At 57.1% G+C, this 10,080-nt stretch overlaps 1 protein-coding gene across 1 annotated transcript in view; it reads right to left on the bottom strand.

The window, feature by feature from the left end:
• Positions 1-1,291: 1,291 nt before the first annotated feature.
• The window catches only part of FADS3 (fatty acid desaturase 3), a 20,098-nt gene continuing 11,309 nt past the window's right edge, over positions 1,292-10,080 (bottom strand). Inside the window, exons 2-12 of the mRNA XM_007944892.2 lie at positions 6,945-7,055; positions 6,314-6,511; positions 5,882-5,983; positions 5,621-5,743; positions 5,333-5,393; positions 4,783-4,859; positions 3,591-3,688; positions 3,058-3,154; positions 2,836-2,915; positions 2,492-2,617; positions 1,292-1,343 (exon numbers count right to left, since the gene is read on the bottom strand). Of these exons, the coding sequence (XP_007943083.1) occupies positions 1,292-1,343; positions 2,492-2,617; positions 2,836-2,915; positions 3,058-3,154; positions 3,591-3,688; positions 4,783-4,859; positions 5,333-5,393; positions 5,621-5,743; positions 5,882-5,983; positions 6,314-6,511; positions 6,945-7,055 (1,125 nt within the window). The remainder of the gene's footprint in view (positions 1,344-2,491; positions 2,618-2,835; positions 2,916-3,057; positions 3,155-3,590; positions 3,689-4,782; positions 4,860-5,332; positions 5,394-5,620; positions 5,744-5,881; positions 5,984-6,313; positions 6,512-6,944; positions 7,056-10,080) is intronic.

Genomic DNA, 10,080 nt, shown 5'->3' with positions numbered 1-10,080 from the left:
CAGACATCTAGGGCTAGGCAGGGCCTCCAGCACCCCCACCTCCATCCCCACTGGGGAGACTGACAGGACAGTTGCAGTATTTGCACCCCTTCTACCCTTAGAGGGAGCCCAGGCCATGGGGTACGGGGCAATCTCTGCAGTGCAGGTACCGGCTTCCAGTGCAGAAAGGCCCTCGGTGAATCCTAGCTCAGACCTCCCCCTCTTTTTTCTTAAGCTTCTGACACCTTCAGTTCAGCCTGAAGCTAAGCAGGATTTCATCAGCCCGGCTCCCCCTTCTTCCCATCTTCAGGATGCCCCAAGAGGCAACTCAAAACCCTCCCCAGCCCACCACACCCACTTCCCAGATAAGCCCGAGACCTGGTGTGGGCTGTGACCTGCCCGAGAGTCCACAGATGCTGCTCTCAGATACCAGGGACCCAGTAAAGCAGGTGGCCAGGCCTGGAGGCCCCGTCTATTCACGGCAGCAACTTTGGGAGAGCCCTGGCCCAGGTGGGGTAGGGAAAGACCTGGTCATCTGTGGGCTACTGCAGGCAGCCAGGCTGTGCCCCGCCTAGGCAGTGTGAAGGGAGGCACAGAGATGGACAGGTGGCCTGCGGCACGCAGACCCAGAGACCTCATTACAGTGGGTGACAGGAGGAGGCGGTGCAGATCAGGAGAGACACCAGCCTCCTCTCCCCAAACTCTGGAAGCTCCTGAAGATCCAGCCCTCAGCCCTGGGCCCTGGGTCCTGATCTGCCGGGTCCGGCCCTGTCCCGTTTTGCAGAGCAGCCAAGTGAGGTGAAGCTCACCTCGCCTGTCTCAAGGACACTGATCCAAGGAGGATGAAGTGCAGGAACGGACCCGGCCCTCAGTGAACCCGAGCCAGGGCTTCCTCACCCCCATGGGGGTCACCATCCTGCCAACCTCCTGTCCCCTCACGGGCTCGACTCCCCTGGGTGGTCGAGTGGGCTCTAACTCTAAAATTCATACAAACCCAACACCCCACTCCATCACTTATCATCTGGGTTTGTTTTAATATAAAAATAACAGCTTTCCCCAAATCTTGGCTCTCGGCAAACATGCCACGGTCAGTGTGTATCTCCGTGTGTCACCTCCGTCCCCTGGTTCCATTGCGCAGAAGAGTCACAGCCTTAGGACTGCAGCGCTGGGTGCCGACTGGACAGGCAGGGGCCAAGGGGAAGCAGCAGGACCTGGAAGACAGGGCGGGCCCCCCAAGCTGTGGGGAGTCAGTCCTGCTTGGAGCTGGCTGCTGGCGCCCTGAGCCCTCGCTGTGCCTGCCTGGGTGCTGCTGTCACTGGTGGAGGTAGGCTTCCAGCCAGACGTCACCAGACTTCTTCAGGGACCTGGAGGCAGGTGGGAGTGGTTGTTAGGGACTCCCTGGCAAGATGCTGACAGCCCTTCCCTAGATGATGGGTGTGTGTGGCCACAGCCTCAGTCCCTCACAGTCCCCTCCTCCCAGGATGGGGCTGGAGGGCTGGGCTAGGAGAGGAGGCTCAGTGCTCATTAATTCATTCACGGGCCAGGATGTGACCTCTAGACCGCACATGCAGGCTCTGGGCCAGGCACTGAGACCCAGAGATCTCTAAGGAGGGACAAAAGCCTACGCCAGGGGCTCTGTGGGGCTGGCGAGTGGCAGCCCGGAGCAAGGAGAAGTGGGACTTTGAACACCAACAGAGAAAAGGAAGGACATCCGAGTAAAGGCAGCAGCATGTGCAAAGGCACTAGGGTGGGACGACCCTGGATACCCAGAATGCCACCTCTGTTCCCCGCCTCCACGGCCACCCCCACCCCCTCCTTTGGGCCCCAGCACACACACCTCGCCTGGGGCCACTGCGGGGGCCATGGCTCTGCTCTCTGCTGTGACTCTTGCCCCAGTCAGTATATTCTCACAGTCAGGGATCTTTCTAGAATCTAAGCCGGGACGTGCACCACAGTGGCTTCCTACTTACTCAGCACACAAACCAGTCTTCCTGGACACCTGCAGACCTGGCCTTGCTCCACCTGCCCCTCGAGCACCTGCCCCAGCCTCCTCCCACACACCAGGCTGCACCGCCTCAGGGCCTTTGTGTTGGCTGTTCCCTCTCCCTGGAACACTCTTCTCCCGGCTGGCCCACGGCCGGTCCTCTCTCTCCTCCACGTCTCCCCTCACACGTCTCCTTCTCAGGACCGCCCCCACCCTGGCACTGCTGCCCCTCCTGCTGGGTTTCTGTCTATGGCACTTCCCTCCTCACTCTGTGGGATTTGTTTACTGTTAGTTTATGACTTTTACTGCTTGCTGGTTCCCTGCGGGTACATCAGCTTCAGGAAGGCGGAGTCTTGGCCTGTTTGGCTCACTGATGTGTGGTGGTGGTGGGGGGGTGTACTTAGAATGGGGCCTGCAGGCTCCTCAAAGCCTCGCTGTGTGAACGGTCCCTGGGGACAGGCGGGACACAGGCTGGGGACAGAGGGGGCTGGCCAGGATATGGGCGGGCACACAGCCAAGAAGCCATACCTGATGATGTCCCCCAGAGCAGTGAGGATAGGCTTCACCTCGTAGTTGAGGCCGTGCTTGGTACACAGTGCTCTGACCAGGGGGGCCACCCTGCGGTAGTTGTGCCGTGGCATTGTGGGGAAGAGGCTGGGGCGGGAGGAAGTGCATACTGGCATCTGAAGTGAGGGGCTGCAGAGAGAGCCCCCACCCCATGCAGTACTTTTCCCGGGGTTCCCAGGGAGTCCAGGGCTTGTATCGTGGCCTCCCAAGGCAAAGATGGGGCTCCTGGTCCAGCCCCTGGCTCAGGCTTCACTCCCCTCCCCTGTAGGGCCCCTGAGCCCTAGCCCTGGCTGGTCCACACTCACTGGTGTTCAATCTGGAAGTTGAGGTGCCCGCTGAACCAGTCATTGAAGAAGGACTGTTCCACATTGCAGGTGGCGGCCAGCTACCCAGAGCAGACGGAGCGCCAAGTGAGGAAGGCTAGCTCCCACAGCACCCCAGATGCCTTCATCAATCCCTGCTGGCTGGCTCCCAGATGGGACCCCCACCCCTGGGGTGGCTCAGCCTGCCCTGCCCCCACTGCCCACCTGGGAGCTGGCCCAGTCTCGGTGCTTTTCCCGACCGATCTCTTTGGGGATGTGATTCATCTGTGTGATCCACACGAACCAGTGGCTCTCCAGGACCCTGTGGAGGAAGGCTTGCCACTGCCCTGTGTCCAGCTCATCACTCAGGCACCATGAGCGGAGGCTGGAGGCTGCAGTAACCCAGACCTGGGCCTCAGCTTCCTGATCTATACAACGGGATTGTGCCAACTCTCCCCTCGCAGGGGTTTAAAGCAGCTGCATGGAGTGTGTCCGCCGTGAGGCTGAGCCCAGAACCCTGCTCAGGATGTAGACACCGCAGGGCTGCTGGCAAACCTGGCTATTTTCCCCAGACCCGCAGCCCCTGGGCTCCTGCCACTCTCATGTTCATTCAATTCCTCAGCCATCCAGGGAGGCAGTCCTGCTGTGCCTGTTCCGCAGATGGGGACACGGAGGCCCCAGTGGTGGAGGGCTGTGGTCAGTGTCACCCTGCTGCCTGGGTGAGTTCCAGTTCCCTGCCACTCCCAGCCCGACCATACCTGACAGCCACAAAGAGGAACAGCACCCCAGGGACGCCGTAGAAGGGAGCATAAGACAAGAAGAAGCGGAAGTAGAAGCTGGCGGCCCAGAGCAAGTCCTGCAGGTGAGAGTAGTGGTGTTACTGGGTAGCCTTGAGGCAACCAGGGTCTGGGAGCCTGGGAAGTGCAAGGTAGGCCATTCTGCACCTCATTTTTCTCAGCTGAGTAAAGTGACAAGGCCCCTGCCCTGCCTGCCTCATGAGGCTGGCCATATGAAGGTGCCATTTGTCTCCTGGGGTCCCCCTGACTGACTAATCCCTGGCAGAGCCAGCCCAGTGGATTCCTGTCCAGGGAAGACAGTCCAACATAAGAGACCCACAGTGTGACCCATGCATGCACGCTCGCTCTCATCCTCCACACACATATGTACAGATTCCACTGTCATGAGCACACGCTCTCCTTTGGCACACACAGACATGTACCACACCATCACCTGCACACACTCCCTCTTGCACACACAGATATACCACACTATCACATATGCAGTAACTCCACCTGCACACACACCACACTATCACATGCACTCACTCTCCCACTGCACACACACACCACACCATCACCTGTACACACTCTCCTCCTATACATACACACCCCCCACACTATCATGTGTACAAACTCTCCTTCACACACATACACAAACACCACACCATCACCTGCACACACTCTCCCACTACATACACACACACACCACATCCATGCATGCATACTCACTCCTGCACACATATCACACACCATATGTATATACTCTCCCCCTGCACACACATGCAGACCATCACATGTAGGTGTTCTCCCCCTGCACATAAACACACATCCCACACCATCACATGAACACTCTCCCCCTGCACATACATTGTTGTGCACACACACTTCCCCCTACACACAGATATATATAACACCACTGCAAACGCACACTCACTCACCCTGCACACACGAAGGTACCACACCATTGCCCACACATACTTCTTCCCCCTGTACACACACACATACCACACCATTGCATGCTCCCTCTCCCTTGCATGTACACACACACCTCACCATCATGAATATGCATGCACATCTGTTATCATCATGGACAAGCGTGGCCTTCCTAAAGCCCTACCTGCCACCACAGCCATCCACCTGGAAGCCCTGAGCAGAGACCACCCCCACTCACCATCCACCGCATGCACACCAGCATGTACGCCAAGTTTTCCACTTCAAAGTTCACCAGGGTGAGCAGCGGCGGGCCAACTGAGGAAGGGATACAAGATGGCTTGGGAGCAGGGCTGGGCGCCCAGGCAAGTCAGAGAGTGGGAGTTGGGGAGTGGGGCGTTGGTGTTGGTCCCACCTAGCTGGGATGACCCTGTGCCACCCACAAGGCCTAGTCTGCACTCAGTCCCTTGGTGTTCAAAACTTCCCCAGACACCCTCACCCTACGCCTTCCCCTGTCCTGTCTGTGGCAAGTCAGGGACCAGCCTTGCATGCTCTCACCTTGGATCCTCCCCTAAACCCTCTAGGGCTCTGGACCACCCTGAAATGACAGCAGGAAGGGATTCTCAGGATGGTCTAGGGAAGCTCCGAGCAGGGCTGTGACTGCATCTGGTAGGAAAGCATCCCAGGCAGGGGGCGCAGTCAGGGCAGAGGCCCAGGGAGGGTCTGTGTGGGGAGGACCCTGCCTCAGCTCCTTGCCCAGCCATGTCCCAGCAGGACACATGGACACTCACTCAGGAGGAAGTACAGGTGCTGGTGGTTGTAGGGCAGGTACCTGCGTTTCTTCTTGCCATACTGTGGAGACAGGGGACAGCTGGGGAGGGCAGCTCTCATGCCCTGCCAGGCAGGGTCAGGGGCTGGCTAGGGCAAGGGTCAAAAGGCAAATCTAGACTCTAGCCAATGGGACCCTCTTCCCCAGCAGGTGTTGGAGGAACACTGAGGCAGGGACTGGGGCTGTGCCACAGTGGTCCCCCTCAAACTGCAGTTGCAGCCCATGAGCGTCCAGATCCCTCCCCATGGACCTCAACGGAAGACTCTCCCAGGAGGAAGACGGGTGCCACGGTCACATCTGGGTCTTTGTGGACAATGTTGGGCTTGGCATGGTGCTGGAAGTGACGGAAGTTCCACCAGTGGGCCGAGAAACCCTGCGGGGGGCGGGGGGCGATGGGGACTCTCAGGGGTGGGAGCAAGGTGGTGTCCACTGCTCCACACCCCCACACTTGGGCAGAGCCGGCATGGCACCCCCCACTCAGTGGCTCGCTGCCCACTTTCCCTACACCCACCTTCAGCTGCCCCATCACAAACTGCTGGGCCAGGTGGTTCCAGCGGGACTTCCGGAAGACAGAGGCATGACCCAGGTCATGCTGCAGACACCAGCTCTGGGCCTGGGAGAGAGGGTGGTTGGGTCAGGAGCAGGCAGCTTGCACCAGAGGGGCCTGGCTCCGGCCAGGATGAGTGGGGTGGTGCCCGTGGGACAGCTCAGCTCTGGGGAGGTTGAGGGGCAGCAAGCCCACCATGGAAGCTGTGACTGAGGTGTTATTAGGTAAGGAGCTTCCACAGGCCCACTCAAAAAGCAGCCTCACCCTCAGACACATGACTGATGGGGCCCTCTGGCTGATCATTCATTTGTTCATTCATCATCCATTCATCTAACCATTCAACAGATATGTCCCGAGTGCCACACACAGGTGGCTGCAGAACAATGGTGAGGTCACCTGAGAGAGGGCCAGGATGAGAGCAGCAAGGGCGCTGGGCACCCAGCCAGGGCCCAGGAGGTAGACAAGGAGCCAGGCGAGCACCTCCATGGCGAGGATGTGGCCCAGCAGGAGCGCAAAGAAGGCCGGGTTGGCCTCAAACAGCTTCATGTCCTCGGCGGCCTGGCGCAGGGCTCGGAAGTCCTCCACCAGCTGTGCCTGCACAGGCGGGGGGCCGGTTAGCTGAGGAAGCTGGCCCCAGAGGCCCCCCACTGATCCTCATGCCTCTGATGTTGCCCCCAGGGCCCTGTCCGGGCAGCCAATGTACAACAGAGAGCCTGGCTGTGCGCTGGGGACCTGGCTGTGGAGGAGACCCCCAGAGGTGTGGGGTGTGGGAGAAGCAGAGAAAGCCAGAGTGGGGGACCCATAGAGACCAGCACTTCAAAATCATTGTGGTGGGGATGCTGGATCCAGAACAGGGAAGGGGCTCACCTAGGGACCCCACAAGTGCCTGGCCAAGCCAGATCTGGTACCCTGGCGAGGGTCGCTACAGTGCAGCCCTTCCCAGCAAATTCAGGTGGAGCTGTTCCGGGCAGTGCCCTCACCCCTGAACCCCGCTCAGGGCCTGGCCCTCCAGCAGGGTTCTGCTCACATTTTGGGGTCCATCCAGGCTGGGCTCATCCGGTGCCAGCTCACCAATCAGCAGGGGCTGCAGGAACTTGCGCACGAAACCAAGGTCAGAGTGGAAGGCACGGAAGGCGTCCTGAGGGAGAGCGGATGGATAGTCAGGTGGACAGACAGACAGATGGAGTAGCACCCGGGGCGACAGGCAGAGACACGGTGTACAGGACTGCTGATGGACTGGCAGGGTGGACAGACAAACGGAGAGAAAGTCAGTGAGTTACGTAATGGTCACAGGAACAGGACCAAGTGGGTCAGCCTTGGCCATGAGCCTCTCTGGTCCTCCCCAGGTGCCCTGCCTGACACGCCTTCTGCTTAGTCTAGCACAGGGGGACAAACCTGGGTGAAGGTACAAAAACCTGGATTTATGGAAAGACTTCCCTGGGATATTTCAAATCCATCCACCAAAGAGTCTGCCTTTTCCCTGATCTCTGGAACGCGTCCTTAAATCACATAGTTCTGGAACAGAGAAGACGTGTGGAAACAGTCCAAAGGACTAAGGAACCATGTGAATCCCAGCCTCCACGGTCCTCAGACCAGAACTAGATGGTGCCTGGCCATGACTGCCACCTGCTTTGACAGGGATCACAGCAGAAGGTCCTGGATAGAGTGGGAGGAAAACGTGGAACAAAGCCCACACCTGGTCTGACAGGCACTGGTGCGGCCCCCGAGACTATGGCCCTTAGACCCCTTCAGTCCTGGAACTGAGCTCACCCCTGAACCTTGTGTCTCAATTGTCAGCCAAGTGACAGACAGAACTGTAAAGTGAACAATAACACCAAGGAGGTAAGTACCCCTTAGAACAACCAACCATTCGAGATCCAAAGGGCTGCATTTGCCAGGAATAAAGCTCAGAGCTGGTGGTTATAATTCATCTTCCTTCATGAATTTTTACAGAAAGAGAAAATTTTAAAAAATATGATGGGGGGGTGTGGTTCAAAGCTTTTTTAATAAATGCTCTTCGATGGTTATTTAAAAATACAGAAATAAATAAACCACACATTTCACTGCTGCATGTAAAAGATTTGGGCCACAAATATTAGATTCACCCAATTCTTAGAAACACAAGCCGTAGGTAAAGCATGGACGTGTGATGCGGGAACACGGAGCCACACCGATTGAGTTCTTCAACAGTTAAACTCATTTGACTTGAAAGGAGTAGAAAATAGACTAAATAGATAAATAAGTGAAAGAACCATCTAACATCCCCGTGATGCCCTGTAACAGCTGGAGGTGGGGGTAGGGGTTACAATGCAGAGGAAGGAAAGAGAAGAAAGAGGATTACAGTGGCAGGGGAGATGGAAGGAAAAAGAGCCAAGGAGAGGGGCCAGCCAGGGAGGGCCAGACAGTTCTGAAGGCTGTAAACTTGAACGTCACACCTAACCCATTGCGGTCCTGCGCATTCCGACTCAGGGAGACCCCATGTGTTACAGAGCAGAACTCCTCCATAGGGTTTTCTTGCCTGTAATCTTTACGGAAGCAGATTCCAGGCCGCTGGGTGGGTTCGAACTGCCAACCTTTCGGTTAGTGGTCAAGTGCCAACTGTTTGTGCCACCCAATTAATTGTTCACAGTGCCGCAACTGATTTTTATCCTCACACTTTGAGAAGCTCTCTCTGAACAGGTTAGCCATAGCCACACGGCAGCCCCAACTGCAGAAGCAGTGACTGGGGCAGTGTGTCCCCATGGGCCCAGGAAGGTGACTGACTGAGGGGCCTCGGGGCTGCTAATGGAAGCACTTCTGAAAGGGGCTTAGTGCAAACAGGGGCCTCCTATTGTCCTCAGGCTAATGAGCTTTCCAGCTTCTGGCCTGTATGAAAACAGAAGTAACAGCCGCCCCCATAATCACTGCCCACATCTCTGCAGTGTCCTGGGGGAAGGAATCCCCTCAGTCCCCTCTGGTCCTATTCAGGGGCCGCTCCTGCAGGATCCACCTTGAGGGGCCCCTTTCCTGCTGCCTGTTTCTTACTGGCTCAGGGCAGCCTGGAAATCCAGGGGAGGGGGCGGATGTTCTACAAATGAGCTGGGTCCTTAGGGAGGCAGACTTGGGGACCTCCCTGGAGCTCAATGCAGGGGACCTCAATGCCTGAGTGCAGACCTCATTTATTCTGGGGGTACGCAAGGTCTAGACACTGAAGGAGTGGCAGCCAAACCAAGAGAGAAGTGGAGACTGGAGACCCACATGATTTTTTTGCCCAGGGCCACAGGAGGAGCTGGGGCCCCGCTACACACCCAGAGGCATCTCCAAAGGGCTTGTGTGCCAAACCCAATGCCCCTGTGAACCTCTTGAAGGTGGCACTCTAGGTCTCTAGTTGGGTGGAACTGCTAGAAAAAAGAGGGTTCTCCTAAATGTACTGGAGGCCTGGTAGTACAGTGGTTAACTGCTTGGCTAACCGAAAGGTCAATGGTTCAAATCGACCAGCCGCTCCATGTGAGAAAGATGTGGCAGTCTGCTTCCGTAATGATTTATAGCCTTGGAAACACTATGGGGCAGTTCCACTCTGTCCTACAGGGTCACTGTGAATCAATTTGACAGCAATGGGTTTTTATGGGCCCCCTAAATGTAACTTCCTGGTAACAGAGACAGGATATGTTCACCGTGTTGTCCTCAGAGACTGGCACAGAGCAGGTGTGAATGAATACATGGACAATAGCAGGAAAAACAAACAACCATTTCATTGGTAAGAAACTGAGGCTCAGAGTGTGGGCATACCTGCCCAGGTCACAGAGTTAAGAGGCAGAACTGGGATTCGAACCCAATATGCTTCCTCATGGTCCCTACTAACCTCAGAGTGGTTCCATGGGCCACCAGAGCCCCTGCGCCATGCCCCAGCCTCCAGTTCCACCATGAGCTCTGGGTAGCTTTGCTGTCAGGGCCAGGGCGGGGCACTCAAGCCAGCCTGGCCTGGTGAGATGTGAGCCACCACCACTTACCGGCTGTGACTCCTCAGAGAAGCCCATACCCACCTCTACCTTGTGTTTCCTCATCAGTAAAACAAGAACCACCGGGGACCCTCTTGTGGGGGGTGGGAGGCCGAAGCTAGCCACTGCAGGTAAGGCACTTAACTGTGGGGCGTCCCCCAGTGTGCCACCATGTCACCTGTTATT

Source organism: Orycteropus afer, unplaced genomic scaffold (assembly GCF_000298275.1).
Source record: "Orycteropus afer afer isolate SDZICR_OR568_19922 unplaced genomic scaffold, OryAfe1.0 scaffold00130, whole genome shotgun sequence".
Lineage (NCBI taxonomy): Eukaryota > Metazoa > Chordata > Mammalia > Tubulidentata > Orycteropodidae > Orycteropus > Orycteropus afer.
This window is presented reverse-complemented; position numbering and strand designations above follow the sequence as displayed.